Source organism: Pristis pectinata, chromosome 14 (assembly GCF_009764475.1).
Source record: "Pristis pectinata isolate sPriPec2 chromosome 14, sPriPec2.1.pri, whole genome shotgun sequence".
NCBI classification, from domain to species: Eukaryota; Metazoa; Chordata; class Chondrichthyes; order Rhinopristiformes; family Pristidae; genus Pristis; species Pristis pectinata.
Window position 1 is genome coordinate 43,049,569 of NC_067418.1, and position 23,220 is coordinate 43,072,788.

Consider the following 23,220-nt stretch of genomic DNA (forward strand, 5'->3'; position numbering starts at 1 on the left):
GAGCAATTGTGGGGCCTGTATCTAAGGAAAGATGTGCTGGCCCTGTAGAGGGTCCAGAGGAGATTCACAAGAATGATCCCAGGAATGAAAGGCTTAACGTACGAGGAGTGTTTGATGTCTCTGGGCCTGTACCCGATGGATTTCAGAAGGATGGGGGGTGGGGGGCGGGGGGGTGGATCTCATTGAAACCTATCAGACACTGAAAGGTCTGGATAGAGTGGACGTGGAGAGGATGTTTTCATTAGTGGGAGAGTCTGGGATCCGAGGGCGCAGCCTCAGAATAAAGGGATGTCCCTTTAAAACTGAGATGAGGAGGAATTTCTTCAGCCAGAATCTGTGGAACTCATTGCCACAGATGGCTGTGGAAGCCAAGTCATTGGGTGTATTTAAGGCAGAGATTGACAGGTTCTTGATTGGTAAGGAAAGTAAGGGTTATGGGGAGAAGGCAGGAGATTGGAGTTTAAAAAAAAGAGTCATGATTGAATGTGGAGCAGACTCGATGGGCTGAATGGCTTAATTCTGCTCCTATATCTCATGGTCTTAATGGTCTAAAAGGTGTTGGCTAAGCGAGAATTACTAGTCAGGACATCTGGGGATATTCCCAAGTTCACCTGAAGCAGATGGGGTCTTGGGTTAACATATCCTGAAAGACATTATCTGCACCGGGGCTGCACCCCTCAGCACAGTATGTGGGACTCTGGGATACGTACTCCACAAGAGGGAGCAGGCAGTTTGGTAAGGTTCCAGAACGGTTCTTCCCCGCATTGGAAAGAAGGGCAATGGCTCAGCAGTTGACCCTATCTCCATTCTTAAAAATAATAAGCCAGCGAGGATTTCTTTAGTGTGCCAGGTTTTAAGGGCTTCCTCCCACGTTCCAAAGACATGTGGATTGGTAGGGTAATTGCTGCCTGTAAATCACCCTTGGCATAGGTGACTGGTAGAATCTGGGGAGAATTAATGGGAATGTGGGGAGAATGTTGAAAAGGGGAGTAGAGTACGTGGGCACTTGATGGTTGGCATGGACTTAGTCGATTGAAGAGCCTGTTTCCGATGTCTATCCATTCAGTTGTGAGGAGCATTTCCCCCCACACCCCAACCTTATCCACACAAGAAGCTGTCATGACTCAGACCTGATGGATAGCCTGTTCTCCCATAGTAGGTACTGACTGAAATGGCAGAGGACAAGCTGCATCCATCGAACTGTACACCCAGCATGGCTCCGTGCCTTCAACACTCCAAACTGCATAGAAACCTGTTACCAGAACCTTTCCATCCTGACCCGAAACATTAATTGGTCTCTCCTTCCACAGATGCTGCTTCACTGGCTGAATTCTTCCAGCATTTCTATTTTTGTTTCAGATTCCAGTATCTTTAGTTTTACTTGTTTCCCTTTCTGGGTTGGGCTCAATTGGTAAAACTCCCACCTCTGCAGCGGAAGGTTGCAAGTCCTTCAATGCAGCGCAGGCTCTAGGCTGACACTTCAGTGCAGCACTAAGACAGGTGCAGTCTATTGGATCAGATGATGCCTTGGGCCTGTATTTGGCCTTGCAGGTTGACATAACATTCATTGGGTCTGTCCTCCTGACCAATGCTTACTCCTCCAACATCACTCAAGCACCTTTTCTGCTCATTGTCCCCTTACTGTTCACGGGACATTGCTGTCTTTCCTGTGGAGAGTCTTTGGCTGTGGAGACTCTTGAGGTCTTGAAAAGTGCTATACACTTGAAAATTCTTTCTGGCTAGAAGTTTGATGCATGAGATAATATGCATAGGATTAAATCGGAAGGCACATTATCTCATGGCTTTACATGTTTGATGTCTGGGTCAGGCTGCCTTCTAATGGTGAACTACAAGTGACATCCAGTTGTGGTTTTGCTTTTGGAGACAAGATGAGGACAGTTTGTAATTAGTCTCACGGACAGCTTCAATTGTTCCAGCCACCAGCATGAAAACAGGTTCTAGAGATCCAAATCTGCTTTTTGATTTAGTTCCGTGATTAGATCCTAGTTTTCACTTTGTATCTTTTATTCCTTATTTTATTGATACAGCTGAATCCTGATAAATGTGGAGAAATGCTGCCAAGAATTGGTACACATGAAACAGGATTATATTTGGACTGAGACTTGTGTGAACACCAGATAAAAATAACTGGTTCATACCACAGGCATTTAGTTCTTCATTCAACAATTCATCTCAACAAAACCACTCAACAAAAACCTATATTTTATAAAGAACTGACTAGACATTGAAAGAGCATTTCTGTCTCCAAGGTAGAAGAGGCATTCATAGGTCAACTATATTTAGTCAGTTGAATGTTAAAACTCAGATAACTGCGTGCCATATTTAAAAACATTTTGCATTTTACATTTGAGGTGTTGATTTAAAAGACAGAAGTTCTGCAAAATAAATGAAAAGGGTGGCGGGGGTGGAATTCAAGGCTGTGCCCATTCAATATTATTTTAATTTAATGGGCAAAGATTCAGTGTACCAAAGTTCTTTATAATGAAGATATATGGGAAGAACCTTGATGTTTTGGATTACTACACAATGCAATTGGGAAATAGTTTGATGTATTAGATTTCTATACAGTGAGGGTGATTGGGAAGCATTTTCAAGTTTTCATAATCAGCAGTGTTGGGAAGGAGAGATCACTGTATTGCAATTCTGTACAGGAAAGTGATTGTGGAGAAGTTTGGGTTGCTGTAATTCTGTGAAAAAGATGAGTCAGACAGGAATTTGACCTATTTCAATGCTGTCCATGGAACTGAATGTGAAATTCCACGTTGTGTTAGCGTTAGGATCATGTGCATGAACTGTTCAGTTGTTACTTGCAGTTCAGTGGTAGCACTCAATCTGAAAATCATGGCTTCAAGCCCCACTCTTGAGCATGTGATATAATGGCTGACAAATCATTAATAAAGGCGACCCCCTAGTTACAGCTGTTCAGATTGTGGAAATTCGCCCTCACAGAATTCACAAATCACTCCCCAAAAATTTGAGATACAGAATAAAATTCGCTGTCATGGAATTATATGAAAAAAATAAATAAATAGGTTTTTTTCCATTTGCATTTCTTGACACATGCACAGATGACGCAGCTTCACAGTACAGAAAATCGGGATACACGCTGTTTTCTAGGAACGCCACCCCCGTAACACAGGGTTCACCTCTACTGAGGGAACCAGAGTTCCACCTTTCAGTGAAGATTCCACCTTCCTGAGATTTAACCTACCCTCTCAGGAGGAAGTACAGATTCCATTAGTATTATTTGAAGACAGAAAGAACTGTTTGACCCAATAATCTGGCCAATATTTACTTTGGCCAACATCACCAAAACAGACAGTTTGGTTATTTAAGTCATTACTCTTCACAAACTGGAGGCCGCAATTCCTATCTTAGAATAGTTATTCCACTTCAAAAATTACTTCATCGTCTATAAAGAAATTTTAGAATATCTTAAGGTTGTGAAAGACAATACAGGCAGTCCCTGGGTTACGAAAGGGTTCCATTCCTGAGAACTGTTTGTAACCCAAACTTTTTGTAAGTCGGAAATGAACAAAGACAGTGTGCGGGAGAGGATCACAGAAAGAGCCGTGATGGAGAGTGAGCAGGCACGGGGAGAGCAGCCGCCAGCCGGGCTCACTGACTCAGTGAGTGAGTGAGTCTACTCAGGGCTCCCAGCTCTGCTCAGCTCGACCCAATCCCTGATTGCTGTGCTTGTTCTGTGATTTTTGTACAGATGTCCATAAGTCAGGTGCTTGTAACTTGGGGAGGGCCTGTATGTAATAACAGCTTATTGCTTTTTAACAGAAGAAAGTAGCCTTCCTATTCATCAGTTTAATTTTGGACAGATAAGTGTAGATGAACTACAAGAAAGTTGTTGTTGGTTGCAAACAGAAAACGCATAATGTAGCCATTGAACTCTCTATTCCCAAAATTCGGTTCCATTAAAGCTCATGGAACCAAGTTTTGGATGTGACCCTCAATGTGTACATGCTATTGAGTTACATGTTTAGCAGATACAACCAGGGATAGATTTCAACCCCTGTAGAACCATTAGCACAGGATGAGTCTATTTAGACCACTTACACCATGTGCTGCCTCTCAGAAAAAACTATTCCATTAGTCTTCCTCACATGGTCTTTTAACACAGCCTGCATTTTTTAAGAAAAATAAGCATATATTCATTTTCATTGTGAAAATCAATCTCTTTGCATCTTTCCGGAGTTCATTTTCAGTCATGTATAAAATGAAATTTCTATCTCTTCGCTGTCTTGATTTTCAGTTATCTTAAATCTCTGTCCTTTGGTTGTTGAGCCTCCTACAGTGGTAATAGTTTTCCCTAATTTAGCAAATGAAAACCCATTATAACTTTGAACACAAAGTATTGTTTTCAGATGGACACATACTTACAACAGCCTTAATGGATACAGACACAGGTTATCAAGAAGGCAAATGGAATGTTGGCCTTCATTGCTAGAGGGATTGAATTTAAGAGCAGGGAGGTTGTGCTGCAACTGTACAGGGTACTGGTGAGGCTGCACCTGGAGTACTGCATGCAGTTCTGGTCTCCTTACTTGAGGAAGGATATACTTGGCTTTGGAGGCAATGTAGAGGAGGTTCACCAGGTTGATTCTGAAGATGAGGGGGTTAACCTCTGAAGAGAGGTTGAGTCACCTGGGACTATACTCACTGGAATTCAGAAGAATGAGAGGGGATCTTATGGAAACATATAAAATTATGGAAAGGATAGTTAAGATAGAGGCAGGAAGGTTGTTTCCGCTGGTAGGTAAGACTAGAACTAGGGATGATTCAGGGGAGTAGATTTAGGACGGAGATGAGGAGAAATTGCTTTTCCCAGAGAGTAGTTAATCTGTGGAATGCTCTGCCCAGGGAAGCAGTAGAGGATACTTCATTAAATATATTTAAGACACAGTTAGATAGATTTTTGTATAGTAGGGGAAATTAAGGGTTATGGGGAAAAGGCAGGTAGGTGGATCTGAGTCCACGGCCAGATCAGCCATGATCTTATTAAATAGCGGAGCAGGCTCCATGGGCCAGATGGCCGACTCCTGCTCCTATTTCTTATGTTCTTATGTTATGCCATATTGTCCTGAGTTTGTCAATAAACAAAAAAAAGGGTTTGCCTGAGACTTTCTCCTGGAAGACAGTGGCCCTTTAAAGGTTAATTATTTTAACCAGCATTCCTGAAGGGAGTAATAGAATCATGTTCTTTTTGGAGTTTGTGTTTGATAGATGCTGTTAAAATAAACCAAGTCACCGAAAACCAGGCGAGCAGAAGTCTAGTATTTTCCCCCATTATTTTGCAATTATAGAATATATTTAGAGATTTGTCACTCTGTGCCTGGGTGGTATAGGGAGCTAATGTGCTTTCTGGCTGGGGAGAAAAAAACTGGAAATAATTGGCGTTTCTATGTGAATGTACCACGGCAATTGAACTCATTCCTGAGCCAGTACTGAAGTGTATTTTTAAAAGTTTATTCAGCCCAGTGTGGTACTGAGGCGCAGAGACCAGGAATCTCTGAAGTTCAATCCCATTGTTGAATTAGCAACCGAAGGAGAGTGCTAAGTAGGGTTGCCACTACATTTGGCATTTAAGGTGGAAGGGGGAAACTTGGCTATGTTTCCTGTTTTTAAGATCACAGTCCAGTGACTCCTATCACTAGGTGTATATTGGGTGCTGGCACGGGATCATTTATGGCTGAAATGTCCCCTCTTCTGCAGAGTGTAGTTGCCAACTGTCGCTGTGTAACTTGCGGGTGAAGAATAGCCTCTTGTGCATGGAACTATAACTAGCAACAGTGAAAGAATCCGTGGCAGGAGAGGAGAAAGGAGAAACAAATCCAGAATATATAATATAAATGTATGTTACAGAGTGTTGTCCGTATCCTTGCCAACCTCCACTGCTCCACTGACCTCAGGTCATTAGCATCACTCAGTGCCAGCTCTAGACATTAGCCACTGCAGAAGAGTAGGTAGATTTGAACATCACACATCACAACACTGAACAACATTGCCTCTTAAAATCTCGATGGAGTTACAGAGAGGTGTATGTTTGGAAACCAAAATTGAAGTGATGTTGAGCATGGAAGCCTATATTTATGTAACAATTCCTCTTCAAAAGCATTAATACCTTTAATTGTCAGAAGTCCAGACTCTCTGGGACTCCAGCTGGTTATTTATATCATTTAAAGTTCTGTTCATCCAGTAAATATTTAAAGTATTTGCTCGTTCAATCCCATTTGTGGTCAGAACAGGGAAATAAGTTTCCTTTATTCTGTTATTCGGGGTGTTAAGTCTACAATCTCCTTTTGGAGTTATTTTTGGTGCATGAGTTAATTCACTTCTGAGAAACTGTTGGCCTTTCTTAAAACCCAGTCATAAGTTGCACGGAGAGGAGATGAATTGTTTTACACCGAGATATCATCTAAGGATTTGTGTGCCTGCCTCCCCAAGGCGGTTTGTATTGACGCAAGAGATACGGGATGAGGGGATTGTTGATACTGCCTGACCCTCTGCAGGAGTGTGCAACGGGAAGCAGCTAATACTCAGTCTGGTGTAGCAGGCAATGCAGCCAAGGATGCCAGGAACGTTCAGAAGTAGAGGCTGTTCAATCACCCAGAGTAATTAGAAGAAAGTAGGATCAGCCACTGGCATTAACCCTTTCTAGTTTAGGACCCCTTTTGCCCAGAACCTCAATGAGTGACCTTTTGGAAAATAAGTTTAGCATATTACTCGCATTGCCCCACTATTGGTATTCGAGTTGGTAACACTCGCTGCGTTCTTCAGGCTACCCAAGCACAGAGGTTTAACCAGACACTCCGGTACTGATTGAGAACGGACTGTTCCAAGCTCTGTTATAGGAAGAGATTACCAGACAGACGGAGGAAAAGATGTGATCAAATCATCTTTGGAATAATGCAACATTCCCACTGACTCCGGGGAATCCCTGTCCGATGACTGCACAAAGTGGAGGAGGAGCACTTGGAACGGTGTTGAGAAGCTTGAGTCCGTGCACTGGGAGCATACAGGAGCCCAGTGTGAATGGCAGAAGTGGTGCTCCATCCCACAACCTTTACACCCACTGTTCCCCATCTGTGGTAGAGTCTGAGGGTCCTGCACTTCAGAACCCACCCAACTGGAGTGGAAGCAAGTCATCTTCGATCCAAAGCGACTGCTTAAGAAGAAGGGAGAGTGCAGCACTGTTGGGGCTGTCTTCGGATACGACATTAAAGAGTCCCAATCTGCTCTCCCAAAAGGATGTAAAGGATTCAGATTCAGATCTGTTTATTGTCATACACACCAGGATGTAATGAAATTCCTTGCTCACATGAAGCTCACAGAGTAAACAGTACACATGATAGCAATAAATACAGCGATGAGCACAAAACAACAGAATGGTGCAAAGATTATCGTGCAGTCCGAAGTAGTGCAAAAAATACTGCTAAAGTGACAATAACGGAAAACCGAGAGAGGTAGGATTAAGAGTCTGACCACTGGGAAGGGGATGTGAAAGAAGTGATTGGTTCAGAAAATTAATAGCAGTGGTCTCCTGGCCAATACAAACCCCTCACTCAACATTTCTAAATGACGCAATTGGGCTATTTGCACATAACTTATGTTCAGAGCTTTCTGATCATGAATTAACTGTAGTTTTCCAGCATTGCGGTAATGGCTACACCTGAAACCCACCTTGTTGGCTATAAAGCATTTTGGAACGTCGTAAAAGGGATTTGAAAGAGACTAGAGAAGTGCTGGTCTTTTCTGTGTTTTGTCCAATAACATCTAGCTACATGGGAGTGACATGAGGTGTTGCTGTTTCTTGATGTCCATTGTGGAGAGAATGTATTGACCTCTTTCCCTAAAAGGGAAATAGTAAAGTTATTTTAGAGTACTTTAGTGTATCAGCTTTTTGAAGAAAAAAGTGCTTCAGTTTATTGGTGCAGATTGATGCATTTCCATCTCTCATGAGAATCTGCACAGAGGGCCTCATTGCTCGTGGTTATGCTGCTGAACACTGTCGCTATGGAAGCAAGTATGGATGCTGTATAAGGAAATGTCAGTTATACAGAGCATAGAGATTTTCAGTCCATATAAATGCAGTAACTTGTAAATGTTTGACAATCATGTAACTAGCTATGAAATGCACCTTAAATCTAATATATTCTGTTCCTTTGCGTAAGTAAACAGTATCCTTTATGCTTGTTCAGTGGAAAACATCACCGTTTAACCTGTGATTTATTAATAATGAAAAATTAATGTCGATGGGAGAAATGCAGCATAGTGTGTCACTATTTCATAGAGGAACATTTACGTAGATCACAAAGCAGGAGAAAGTTCTTTCTGGTCTATTTCCAAATCAAAGCATTTAAAGCTCCCTATCACATCCTTATAATTAGTAATGATTAAAGTTACCTCACGGTGGACCCAGGTACCTGCGTAGCATTGTGTATGGCATGGAATTATTCATTATGTCAACAAAAGACTGAGTCACTAAAGCAGAACTCCGAACTTTGCTTGAGTGAAGTAAACCACAACTAATAAAACAGTGACAAAAAGCAAAGTGTAGATATTGGAAATCTGCAGCAAAAAAATCCTGGAAATCAAAGAGCATCTGTGAGTAGAAGGTAACTTGATAAACAAAAATCCTGCTGACTAATTGCTCATAGGTTTAAGCAGGAAAATAGATCCAGCGAAATTATTCTTCATGCCTTCCTTTCAGATGCTGGGCTATTAAAAGGTTTGATCTTTGTTCAGGGCTTTATATATGTTGTGAGCTGGGCAGTGTGGTTGTTCAGACTGATTAATCAACTACTTTAAAACTTGGCTTTGTGTGTGACGTCCCCAGAATGGAGGGCTAACATTTGTTGTATTTCTGAGGAAAGTCATCAGCCTGAAATGCTAATTCCATTTCTGTCACCACAGATGCTGTTTGATCTGCTGAGCATTTCCAGCATTTTCTGTTTTTATTTCAGATTTCCAAAATTTGCTTTTCAGCCAGGATCTGTCACAAAGTTACTGTTTTTGGATGGGTTTATACAGAGTCTTGGCATAAATATATATTTCTGGAGATGTTGGGAATAAGTAGACTTTCTTCCAAGTAAATCTTGGCTGCGTTCATTTACTCTCTATCTCTTTCTTTTTACTATAACACTTAGCATGAACTTCAGCATAAGATAATGATCAGTTAAGTGAACTAATGTAGTGATGAATGGATCAATGCAACCAGTAGAAAAGTGAATGGAAATTTACAAGGGATTGTCCCGCTCTCGCTATAAGATGTAAATGGAGCACATTGATGAGCAATGCCAGTGTCTAAAATGTCCATGCATACCTTTCTTTCAAGAGTCTCAGCTGAAATTCGGGCAGTGATGAGGTAAACTCTCTCCAGGTACACTTAAGTGCAGTGACAATTATTCTATGTGTCTACCTCACTATATTTTCAGAAAGAGATGATTGCTGAAGGATGACCATTCCGATAAAATTTGCGGACACTAGAGAGACTGCAGATGTTGGAAATCTGGAGCAACATGCAAAACACTGGAGGAATTCAGCGGGTCGGGCAGTGTCTATGGAGGGAAATGGACAGTCGAAGTTCTGGGTCAAGGCCCTTTATCAGGACTGTTGACTGTCCATTTCCCTCCATAGATGCTGCCTGACCTGCTGAGGTCCATCCAGCGTTTTGTGTATTTTGCTCCCTATAAAATTTGGTTCAGAAACACAGCTCAGTGCAGGGGTTTAATGAACTGTGAATCCTTGGAGTTTGTTTGAACCTTTGCAAGAACGTGGACAGTGTCAGCATGCAAACATCATACCTAAACACTGCTCATGTTCTTGATACCCAACTTACAGTATGTATTGGACTTGGCCACGCATCCAAAAAATCTGAGTAGAAATATTATCTGAGAAAGTAGTTTAGCCTAGACATTGTAGACGAGTAGTGTAGGCTCGACATTGGCCTGGGATGTGTAGGACCTTTCCAAATACATCCTGGGCTGAAGGGACTGAGGTCTCTATGCAGTGTGAAAGCTCTCCAGTGGACAGTATTGGGGCAGTCACCCCAACTCAGAACAGTGCGAGCCTGAATCTAACGGCACAAAGTATAGCTTGCTCTTCTAACCTGAGGTTTGTCCATTGTTGGAGGATAGTGTCATACAACAGGGAAGTAAGCCCGTTGGCAAACCATATCCATGCCAGCCATTGAGAACCTATTTATTATCAGGATTACTCTCCCAAAAGCTAATCTGGTTAGGTGCTCCATTTCTATGGTCATCTCTCAGCTGGCCTCAGATAGAACAAGATCCACACCTCTGAGAATCATCTGTGAGGGTGCAGGGGGGGGCAGGTGGAAGAGGTGGTTGGTGTCGGAGCTGACCCCATGTTGTGTTGTTCTTTACAATGAAGTCAATACATAAGAAAATCGATATTCAAGAACCACCACCCCCTCCCCTCTCCACGCCCCCCCCCCCACCCCCCCAGAACCAAGAAGCACTCATCTGACGCATTGGTGGACTCTCTCAGTTCAAAGATACAATTAGAGAAAATTGTATTCTTTGTTCAGCTTTTGACAGAAGTTATTGAATGTGGCCACAGCATTCCGAGAATGATAAGAGAAGCAAAGTCTCTTCAAGGCTGGCAAGGAGCTTATTCTGTCTTCAACAGAAGCTTTTGCTGATTATGAGATTGCATCCTGGTAAAATAACACCTGAAAATGTGGACTTTCCTATTACTTTGAGGCTAATTGACCCTAGCTTTTTTTTACAGACAGAGCTAACCTAACTGGAGTCACTGTCTACACTGAACAAACCATATAGCGACAGGTCAGACTTAAGCTGGTTATTTATTTTGTTTGCTGGTAGTATTTCTTTCAAAGTCTTCTTCTTATGTTGGAGTTTGTAGGAAGGCTAAGGTCTTGAACAATGTGTACCTAGCACTTAAACAACCCTTGTTAGAAAAAAGAAACTTCCTTTGATTTTGAACTTTATCAGATGGTCAGGATGTCCAAATGGACTTCACATAGCAATCTATCAGTCTTTGAAGTTTAGCCATTGTTTTCTTAGACAAACCTCTTTTGGATTGGTAATCCAGCGAACGTAAATTGAATATCCACATTGGAAGAAAAAAGATTGGAAATAAAAGTTAGTGAAAATTGTACGACATGTTGGAAAAACATAATTGGTTTAAAATTGTGCTTCAGGGAATGAAACTTGCTGTCATTTTGGCAGACTACTATTGACTCTAGTTCCACACCAATGTGTAGTTCACTCTTACCTGTGCTGATAAATGGTCATAGAGTCATGTAACATCGGAACAGGCCCTTCGGGAAACCAGGTACACACTGACCTTCAACCACCCATTTACACGATCCGACACTAATCCCGTTTTATTCTCCCCACATTCTCATCAATACCCTCCAGACTCTTTCACTCACATACACACTAGGGACAATTTAAATGGCCAGTTATCCGACCAACTCACACGTCTTTGGGCCTGGAGGTACAGGCGATAACTGCTGCAGCCTTGCCAGTGATGCCCACATTCCAAGAAAGAAGCTTTAAAAAGGCAGCTAATAGAATTATAAACTCAGACTTGGGTCAGGGTCAATTTGGCAAAGGTTAGACTGAGGCTTTTGGGTTGAGGATTACTTTTATACCTGAGCAGACCACTCAGGGCAGTGATGAGAAGGCATTTCCGCAGCCAGGGAGTGGTTACACTTTGGAACTCTCTAGCCTGTACACTGTGGAGGATCAGTTCCTGAGTATGTTCAAGATGGGGATTGATATGTTTTTAAGGAAATCAAGGTTTATGAGAGTAGTACAGGAAAATGGAACTACAGTAAAAGATCATCTGTGATCTTATAGAGTCATTGAGATCTGCAGCACTGAAACAGGCCCTTCAGCCTACTGAGTCCATGTTTACACTAATCCTGCATTTTTGCTCCAGATTCCAGCATCTGCAACCTCTTGTGTCTCCAACCCTGCATTAATCCCAGTTTTATTCTCCTGGCCTTCTCATCAACTACCCATAGATTCTACATTCACCTACACAATACACGCACCACCAGCCTCAAGAACTGTTATAAGACCCTTGAACAGACCTCTTGTACAATAAAGGTGAACTCTTGACCTCACAATCTATCTCATCATGGCCCTTACACCTTATTGTCTCCCTGCACTGCACTTTCTCTGTAACTGTAACACTATATTCCACATTCTGTCATTGCTTCCCCTTTGTACTGCTTTAATGTACTTATGTTTAGAAATGATCTGTATGGATGGCAGTGCAAAACAAAGTTTTTCCCTATATCTCGTTACATGTGACAATAATAAACTAATTACACTGGGGACAATATACAGTAGCCAATTAACCTATTGATCCGCATGTCTTTAGGATGTGGAAGGAAATTGGAGGACCTAGAGCAAACCTATACAATCACTGGGCGAATGTGCAAACTCCACACACAAAGCACCCATAGTCGGGATTGAACCCGGGGCTCTGACACTGTAGCAGCACTACTAGCTGCGCTTCTGAGCTGCCTACAGTGAATAGCAGAGCATACATGAGGGGCCGAATGGCCTACTCCTGCTTCTATTTCCTCCATCTTTACTCTTCTCTCCTGGACCTCAGCCAGTCTAACACCCAACAGCAAGGGTATCTGTGGGTGAATACCTCACTGTTAATAACCAGGGAAGAATAGAGACAATCTGAAATGAAAGTCAGGTTGCAACAGAAGTTTATAATGAGCCACCAGCAGTGTAAGGTTCCCTCTGCAGCATACTGCTATGTTATCCTGGATTGCCTGCTCATACCTCTGAAATGCACCTCAAACCCATGCCTTTCAAGATAAAATGACACAAGGATTCTCCTCATCCCACCCCCTACGCATGTATCATTGTGATCAACATTGACTAAATGTTTATTTTCGGCTGCCACAAAGCCCAGTCCTTAGAGATGATGTGATGCACAGTCACTAGATAACCAGTCAGTCACCACATGAAAACAATTCCTCTATTATGTTTGGCTGATTAGCCTCCAGTGAAGTCACTCTAGTTAAAGTCCAAACACCAGTCATACAGTTCATTGGCAGGAAGGGAACACAGATTTCATCAGCAGGAAAGCAATGATTCATTATTTGTGATGCATGGCACCAGAGCAATGGAGCCAATGATACCTCACAGTGTGTCAGTCAAGAGAAGACAGAATCACTCTGCTATCAATGTCTTGTTGGGCACGTTATTTTATCTTTGGCCTCTCACATAAATTGTTGAAGCAGCAAGCTCAAAGTGCACTTCCGTGAAATCTATCGGCACATTCAGGAATAAGGCCTGATCTGCTCGGACTTTCCCTGGGCCTTGCACTGGCAATAAAGCTGGACGTGCTGGACATACTCAGTTGGTCAGGTAGCATCTGTGGAGGGAGAAACAGTCAACATCTTGGTTTGATGCCAGTTCTCATTAAAGATTAATGTCAGAGTGACTCATTGCAGGGTTTAGTCAGTGGGCAGGTTAAAAACAATGTCTGAACATAGAGACTGGTAGAAAGATGAAACAGTTTCACACATTTTATGTTTAAAAAAAAGTCAAACAAACAAGGCTGCATTCTATAAGTACTGCACATACAAAGGGAATGAACTTGCTTTTACATGGCAAATTTTTTGATCTTGAAGCACCCCAAAAGCACTTTGAAGCTAACTGAGCACCTTTGAAGTGTGTCCCTGTTGTAATCTTGGAAAATGGGGTATTGAAGAGATGGAGTGCAATAGAAAGGGAGACAAGCAGTGAAAAAGAAAAACAGGAATTATGGTTTTAGATTAAATTTCACACCTTCAGACAGTAACCCTTGAACATTGTACCAGGATGAGATTAGTGCATTATCAATCAATCTCCTGTAGTGCATTTGCAGGTGACGATAGCCAAATTGTCGGTCTTCTGAGCAAGAACTCGTTGTGTTCATTGTAAAGGTTGAAAATAATTAACTGAGACCTAGTATAGTTCTCACAACAGAACTCAAAATAGCACCAGATTTATCCTCTGACCCGAACTCTCTATACACTGACCCAGCTCTCTGTGTACACTGACCCAGCTGTCTCTGTACACTGGAGACACAGGAGATTGCAGATGCTGGAATCTGGAGGAACACGCAAAATGCCGGAGGAACTCAGTAGGTCAGGCCTGTCCTGCTGAGTTCTTTCAGCGTTTTGTGTATTGCTCTCTGTACACTGACCCCAGCTCTCTCTTTACTCTGACCCAGCTCTCTTTGAATACTAACCCAGGTGGCTGTACACTGACCCAGCTCTCTATACTCTGACCTCAAGCTGTTTCTATACGTTGACCCCAGTTGTCTCTACACTGACCCAGCTCTCTGTACACTGACCCCAGCTCTCTCTGTACACTGGCCCAGCTCTCTATACATTGACCCCAGCTCACTCTGTACAGTGACCCCAACTCTCTCTGTACACTGACCCCAGCTCTCTCTGTACAGTTCTTTACAATACCTTTCTCTATTCTACTCTTTGCCACATTCTGCTCCCTGTTCCACATTATCGGAGCCGGCATACAAGGATCGGATCCCCACACATCTCTCATCTGTCTCTGATGAGAGAGCGAGCCTATGGTTGAGTTTATTGTCCTATCCAAGCCGTTTCTTGAGCTGGAGAAAGATCCAGGTACCTTCGAGCAGCCTTCAGTCTCTCCCCTCCCAGTGTCGGCCTATCCCATCTGGTTGGCATCTCAGCAAATAAAATGTGTTAAAGACAGCAATAACTATAAATACAGTTGGCAAGTTCCTTATGCTTTTCTTAAGGACCTTTTTTCTTGCTTATACTGGGCTTCCCTTAGTTTAGTTTTTTCTTTCACTGTTGACACCACCAGAATTAGTATAGATGAATACTTGAGGGTCGGCATGGACAGGGTGGGCTGAAGGGCCTGTTTCTGTGCTGTATGACTCTGTGACTCTAAAATTGTCAGTTTGGGTTCTACCTTGGTGATGCCTTTGGGCTGTACCAAGGGAGTGCTGCATTGCCAGAGGTAAATGAGAAGTTACATCTCGGCTCTGCACCTCCTTCCCACCTCTCAGGTCGGGCTAAAGATCCCACAGAATTATCCGCGGATAAGCAGCGGAATTATCTCCTTGCTTTTGCCAATATTTATTTCTCAACCAACATTGTGTTTAAAACACAATTGGTCACATTACAGGGCTTAATGTGGGGACCATCCTTTATGTAAGTTGTCTGACATGTGCCCAGTATTGCAACAGGTACCAAATGTTATCAGCTACAAAGTGTTTGGCAAGCACCATTAGTTCAGGAAAGGTGCAATATTATTGCAGATTTCCATATTATCACATAGAATGAGGCCATTTCAGACCATCGGATCAATGCTGACACAGAGCAATTCCCTCCCCCCCCACCCCAAACTAATCATCCCTGTAAACCCATTCTCCCCACAAAGTCAAGTTTATTGTCATACTCACAAGTACATGCATGCATAGGTGCAATGAAAAGCTTACTTGCAGCAGCATCACAGGCATATAGCACCATATAAGCAGCATTCACAAGAAAAACGTAAATTATACACAATTTTTACAAGAAAGAACACAATCAGAACAGAAAAAAAAGTCCATTTTAATGCAAAGTGATCATAGTGTTGCTAAACTCTGGTGATTAGGTTTTCCATCCCCATCAACTCCCCACCACACACTCACCTACACACCAGGGGTGATTTACAGTGGCCAATTAACCGCGTGTCCTTGGGGAATGGGAGGCAACAGGGGAAACCCACGTAGCCACAGGGAGAACGTGCAAACTCCACATGGACAGCACCCGAGGTGTGGATCAAGCCCGGACTGCTGGAGCTGTGGGGCAGCGGCTTCACAAGCAGCACCAATCTGCTACCAAAACAGAATAATCTGCAGGCTGTGGGGAAGAGGCAGGGAAACAGGACTGACAAGCTTTCTGTTAGGAGCCAGTACAGACTTGATGGGCAGAATGACCTCCTATTCTGTGATGTCAGGTTCTTTTGTGCACGTGCTTTCCTGATACTGGGACCAACCTTGCCTGTACACCCCTTTGCGGGAGGCTACAACCCATCTCCCTTGGTAGAAGGAAGATGAGGGGGAAGGCAGAATTGCTCTACATTTCTGGAAGTTTATAAGGCAAACATTAAACGGAAACATACTTCTCACTTTAATTAAGCGCTGATTAAATACTGCTGGAAAAGCTTCATTTGAACAACTTTGTCAGGCTAGCCATAAACAGCCTACAGCTGCTACAGTGACCCATTTTAGCATGTTTATCTCCTGGCGATTAGTGGGGCTCTTGTATAACCATGAGGTCACCACATTGTAAGCGCACATTTCCAAGACGATGACTGAGTTTTTCCCTTTCGACACGATTCTAAATTTGGCCGGCCGGTTCTCTCACAAAAATGCAAGGAAAGAAAAAAATGTCGAGATGTCGTCAATGAAGGTTCCCACCCAGACTGGTGCAAGCAATGGGGACAGGGAACTGGCTGGATTCCCAGAACACTTACGCTGCTGCAAGCTTGGAAAGGCTTTTAAAAATCTTGACAAGGAACAAATTTATAAGGAAGTGGAGAGAAACTATGTTGGAATGCTGGCCCGACTTGCAGCTAACTCCTCAGAACTGTTTTCTGAAAGAAGGAAAAGGTGCTGATGATGTTGGTGGTGGCCACAGAACATGGGAAAAAACAGAAAAGAAGACTTTCCTTCTGAGGGCAAAGTGTGTTTTAAGTGGAATTGCTGAGAAAATGCATTAGGGTTAGGGCCTTGGGGAGGAAATGTCTTCAGCAGTGGTCACATTGTAAGTGGCTCCCTTGGGCTTCAGTGGGAGGGGGAAGTGGGGTTGTTATGAGAAGGGGGGAAATTATTGGGAAGGGTGGGGTATTAGTGAAGGCAGTTGTCCTGCAAAGAGTGCCAAGTGTTTCCTAGAAGTGCTACCGTTTGACACCACCTGGCTGTTGTTTCCTGATCCAGTGCACAGCTTCAGGTGGTCGATGAAACGAGGGAGCTTTAAATAAACACTTCCCCTTGCTCTATTTTAGCTTGTGTTTCCAGTTTTTATACCCACCATCCCTTCCATCATCACAATGTAAGATAAGATTTCTTTATTAGTCACACGTACATCGAAACACACAGTGAAATGCATCTTGTACGTAGAGTGTCCTGGGGGCAGCTCGCAAGTGTCGCCATGCTTCCAGCATCAACATAACAGGCCCACAACTTCCTCACCGGTACATCTTTGGAATGTGGGAGGAAACCTGAGCACCCGGAAGAAACCCACGCAGACACGTGGAGAACGTACAAACTCCTTACAGACAGTGGCTAGAATTGAACCCGGGTCTCTGGTGCTGTAATAGCGTTGCACTAACCACAACACTACCGTGCCTGCCCCAATGTCATTAATCCCTCACTGACAGAGCAAGGTTGACGGGGGTGGATTGTTTCCCCATTGCCCACTATTTGCCTTAGCTCTCAGTGGTGACGATCAGCAGGCAATTTGACTACCTGGCCATCACACCTGAGCCTTGGTATGCCACACCACAGAACTATACACTTCCTTGCAGCGCGAGTCAAGAGTAGAAAGCCCAGACTGATCCCTGACTTCTTTTAGTCAATGATAATTCTAACGTCCTGACACCATGTCCGTGAGTGACTGGATTGCACAGGAGAAATGAGGAATTGAACCTAGAATCCTTCCATTCTCTGAGGCTCAGAGCTGAACTTGTGGCTTGCCATTGGATGAGTAATTTGGAATGCCCCGCAGTCGTTAAGTGTCAGACTTTGATCAGAATCTCGTATGCTAGAGGAAAGGAACGCTGATTTTCCCAGAATTGCTGCATTATTCCAATGTCCATTTACCCTGTTGCTTCATGAAATGCCCCATTCAGATCAGCGATCAATTGACTGCTTGTACCTAGACTGCTCTTGAATTTCTATAAGTAGCTCCACTCACACACTCTGTCAAAGTAAAGCCATGTAGATGCACCAATATAAACACATTCCTGGAAAACCAACACTGCAATTAACTGACGTGCGCTTGCAAATCATGGGAGAGTGTGTCACCCAACAACCATTTTCATCTGATTGTAGAGCCCATTCTACCTGTGCCAGCTCTTTGAAACAGCTGTGCAGTTAGTCACACACTCCCACTCCTTCTCCGTAGTTCTGTCATTTTATTTTCCCTTTTCCAATATACTTCCATTTCCTTTTTGGAAAGACTATTTCACTCCCATCACCCTTTCCAGTCGTGTATTGCGGATCACCGCATATATTTCTAAAAAAAATTCTCCTCTGCTCTGGTTTATTTATTTTAGGGAAGTCAAATTGAGCAAAAGAATTGATGGTGTGAGTCAGTGCAGGCGCACTGTGGAATGTCATCGTATTTAGGGCAAACGGAGGATTTAAAACGCAACCTGGATATTCCTTAACCAGGGTTAGATGGAAATTGTAACACTGATGCAGCCTGCAGCAGGTCACTTAACACCTGGTGAAGGAGTGTTAGCAAACTGTACATTGCTGTACAGTCACATGCCTTGTGACTGACGTTCTCTCTGCTAACACCCGCACCTGGTAGAAACACATTTCAGGGAAAAACCTTATCCAAAAGTATCATTTTGAGAACTGAGTGAAAACCGGCCAAGTATTTGGAAATAGCTGAAACCACAATGTATGTATTATGTGGGATTTCATGCCAGTACATTTGAAATATTTGTGGCTTTCAGATTCATGCCATTGGGAGTCAATGTCACAGAATATCTGGGTCAGTGTTCCCTGATCTGATTAATCTGTTTGCCTGCTCATGGTCCAATTGTGGCCTTTGGGTGGAGTGTGGAGGGAGGTGACTATCAGGGCATTCACAGCAGCTGAACCTTACCCAGGCAACCCCATCACTGGAGAAGGTTTCAATGAGTTTCACAGTTCCCTTTAAAAGCTGGTTGCTTGGATATCTGTTTCATTCAGGGGCCCTGAACAAGAGGCAGTCTGGATTCCTATCCCAGCCTCACTCTCCTGGCATGTTCATTGTTTCCTGATATATTGTCAGATCCCAGGCCAAAACTTCGAGAACTCCTTTGCACCCCACGCCTCCCTTTCCCTTTCCCGTCCATGATCCTTGTGGCATTGAGGTCCACATTCTGCATGAACCACAAACTAGGTCTTGTGGATTCATAACAGGAGTCAGGGCCCAGCATCGCCTTGTCCTGGCCTAATTCGCTGGCCCTCTGCTGCATTCTCCAGTGGCAGCTTTTAATGGGTTAAATGATGAGGACAGCTTGATGTATTCCTTTGAGTATACAAGGTTGTGAGATGATCTAATCCACAGGCCTCATGTGGCCCAGTCAGCACACCGTGTGTCGATACAAAACAGATAACAGGCGGCATGATAGTGTAGCAGTTAGCATAACACTATTACAGCGCCAGCGACCCAGGTTCAATTCCTGCCGCTGTCTGTAAGGAGTTTGTACGTTCTCCCCGTGTCTGCGTGGGTTTCCTCCAGGTGCTCCGGTTTCCTCCCACATTCCAAAGATATACAGAAAGGTAGGTCAACATGGGGGTAATTGGGCGATGTGGGCTCGTTGGGCCAGAAAGACCTGTTACTGTGCTGTATAAATAAAGTTTTGCAGGCACAGTAGTGTAGCGGTTAGTTAATGCTATTACAGCGCCAGCGACCCGGGTTCAATTCCGGCTGCTGTCTGTAAGGAGTTTGTACGTTCTCCCCGTGTCTGTGTGGGTTTCCTCCGGGTGCTCCGGTTTCCTCCCACATTCCAAAGACGTACGGGTTAGGAAGTTGTGGGCATGCTATGTTGGCACCTGAAGCGTGGCGACACTTGCGGGCTGCCCCCAGAACACTCTACGCAAAAGATGCATTTCACTGTGTGTTTTGATGTACATGTGACTGATAAAGAGATCTTATCTATACAAAACTGCTTTTAAAATGAATGTTGGGAAGTAAGATGTGTGGGTGCAACTGCCAGTGTGACCCAAGAGAGCAAAGAGGCTGAGAAACACGGATCTGATCCGGTGAGGTTAGAATGTTGGAGATAGTCAACAGTGGACAGACAGGGAATGTATTTCCCCTGGCGCGGAAGTCCAGGAGAAGCAGAATGAAAGGAGGAAAGACATTTTCAGACAAAGGTGAGCGGAAATCGTAAAACCTCTTTGGATATAGGGTCAACGGACATTTCCAAGGTTGCCATTATTAGGCATTTATTGGGTTAGTGTAGGAAAGGGATGTAAAATTAAGGTGGCTAAATGGAGTCAGGGCACAGATGGGGTTAGTATAATGGATGCCGCAGGAGGGGCCGAATGGCCCACTCTTCTAACAACTGCCACAAGACCTCACTTTCATTATAATTCTAATAAAAAACTGCAGATAGCGCAAAGCTGAGATATAAACTAAGAATGCTGGAAAGATTCAGCAGGTCAGGCAGCACCTGTGGAGGGGGAACCAGGGCTAACGTTTCAGGTCGAAGACCTTTGGTCAAACCGCACGGAGTGTTTCTCGCAAGCTTGCTGAGAGTGAGGGGAACGCCAGTGGTGTGGCTGGAGACGGTGGAAGGTCCCAAGTAAGTATTTCCAGGAAGTGACAGGTGCCACACCAGAGAGGGGGGGGGGGGGGCAGATCCCACAGCAACAGGAGTTACAGCGGGAAAGGTTGGGAATTCGGAGTGAACTGCTGCAATCCCATTTACCGTCTCCTGCATTACAAAAGTGCCTACATTTCAAAAGTACTTCATTGGTTGCAACGGCCTTTGACATTGCCCAGGTGGCGGACAGCACATATAAATGCACTTAATTCCTTCCTTCCTCTCTGCCTTCCTTCCTCCTGCCCTGTTTATAGCAACATTATAAACGCCTGCTTTATTCGGGTGCATGTCGCCGGGCTGGAAATAGACACCCCTATAAGGTCTGTCAAGGATGACGACGACAGGTTAGAGTTAGCTTGTACCAGCACAGTGCCGCTTACACCGCGGCTCTGTCCTTGTCTTCCGCTGCCTGGGTCCTGTAACAAAAAAGAGGTGGGGTGGAATTAAGTTGACAGCAGTGCCCAAACTTAAAGCAGAACACACACTCACAGAATGCCACCCACATTATGAAGGGAACCGACAGAAGTTCTTTAAAGGAGGGAGTGGGTCTTGGGTCATCGCTCCTCATTTGCACTGCCCCACCGCAGCACTCAAAGCGTTAAGGTGTCCTTCTGCTCTTGAGTCCCATTCATGCCTGGAACACAATGGCATAAAGGCCGTCGGATCCACGCTGCCCGCCTGCCGTACGCTTTGTAAAACGCTGCTGTTTGCATGCAAGGTTAGTCAGTGCCTCCCGCAGTAAACAACTGCCCTCCCCTCCAAAATAAAATCCTCCCTCCTAATCTAGCAGTGGAAAACAAAATCCTGCAAATTTGCAACAAAAAAGGAATGCAGCGATTAGCCCACTGCCAAATATGTTTTAAATAAAGAGGGGAGTGGGAACATCGAACTGCCCTGCAGGAAGTCTTAACTGAACTCTCACAGGTCCTCGTTGCTCCCGGCCACGTGTTATTTCCCCTCTACCCCCAGGAAAAGAGAAATACAGATCACTTTTCCAAAACAGGTTTGAGGAAAAGGTGGCGGAACATTGACGCGGTGATTCAGGAATGCAAAGATCTACACGCCCACCTCAATTTCACGCATGGGCCGCGAGTGCTCTCCGGTATTGTGTTATCCGGGTGTCTGACAGTCACAGTTAGGGAGGGCAGCACAGAGCACACAGCCGGACAGCGGAGACACACACACACATCCCGCGGAGACCTCCTGCACAACGGAGCCAGCACGGGCTGCGCGGACTGTCTTTATTTACAACTAAACACATCGGAACAACTAACATCAGTTCGCTGTGTTGAAAATGTACGAAACAGAAATGAAACTGAAGATCAGAGTGAGACGGATACGAGAAGGAAGAGAAGTCCGAGGTGTGGATTTAGAATGGAACGCTTATTTCGGTATTTAAGCAAAAAAAGTTTTCAGCCCAAGTTGCAACTGGCAACTCGGGTTCCTGTGTACATTAACTGTTTGCATTTCATGTTTGGCGACGTGTTGGCCCTGACCCTGGTGTTATAACCTGGTTGTGATCTGTAGTACTAAGGGGCATTGCTGGAAGCAGGGGCAGTGTTAACGCAGTGATCTTGTGCCAGCGGTTACAGGGAGCCCGGTGCCGGCTCCCTTTACGGTCCATGTGGGTCTGACCGGGGTCGCGGGCCACTACGCCCTCAGCGTTTATAGTTTTAAAGTGTCCTTGTCCACCGTGTGCGGTGGGCAGGCGGCGCTTGGCGGGACAGGCGGAGAGAGAGAAGAGCAAATGGAGAAACGAAAAAAATGTTTGAACAGGAAATCCAGATTACGGGATTTTACCCACATTGTACGGGGTGACAGCTGAGAGAGCGAGGGAGAATAGTTTGTGAATTATGTAATGACTGTATATACCCTGCAAAGGACGCTCAGTGCGGTATGAGTAATACCATGTTAAAGCAATAGTGATCATACGTCACTTCTTTTTACTTGATTGCTAACAAAGGGTGAGATGTTTTAATTACTCATCTTGAACCTTCAACATCTCACATGCACAGAATAGTGGAGCTTGCATCTTCCTCTCTAGGGCATGTTCTGGTACACCACAGACTCACTGATGTCATGCCTTAGGAATGGTATTTCCATCGTAAACGCTTGCTATCTTGTTGAGCCAAGTCGCGCTCCGGATGAAATTCTCCTGATGTCAGAGAAATGAGCAAGCGGTGGGGGTTAGGAGTTGGTGAGGGGAACGTACAGGAGTGGAGTGGAAGCAAGTCACACTGGACCCCGAGGGATTGACTGAGAAGTGGGAAAGGAGGTGGCGGGGGGGGGGGGGGGTGCTGCTGAGTGTTAGGTCTACAACTAGGAAGCTGTGTGTGATCGAGCGTAACAAGTGGTTGAGTTATTGAGCCAGAGAGGTGAAGAAGAAGCACGCTGTTCTCCCGAGAGTGATAGACTATGCTGCATGATGTCATCCATCTGGCTCACAGCAGTCAGCAAGCTTTGAACCAGCTATAATCAAGTGGGATGCCTCTCGTAGCTGGATGCATGCTTGCGAGACAAGTTTCAGACTATTTAACACAAAGCTTTTGGAGAACACTTCATCACAGTTATCATATCGTGGTATGACACACCACTC

General features: G+C 44.2%; 1 protein-coding gene across 3 annotated transcripts in view; it reads left to right on the forward strand.

Annotated features, from left to right (window-relative positions):
* LOC127577713 (dual specificity protein phosphatase 8-like) overlaps window positions 1-23,220 on the forward strand; it is a 178,835-nt gene that overhangs the window by 131,871 nt on the left and 23,744 nt on the right. The window contains exon 1 of one of the 3 annotated variants that reach the window (XM_052029194.1): window positions 21,752-21,985. The exons of 1 other annotated variant lie outside the window; for it this stretch is intronic. In XM_052029194.1, the coding sequence (XP_051885154.1) occupies window positions 21,919-21,985 (67 nt within the window). In that variant the 5' untranslated portion in view covers window positions 21,752-21,918. Of the gene's footprint in view, window positions 1-21,751; window positions 22,016-23,220 lie in introns of those variants that run through there. One more of the 3 variants, XM_052029193.1, reaches the window with a different exon arrangement.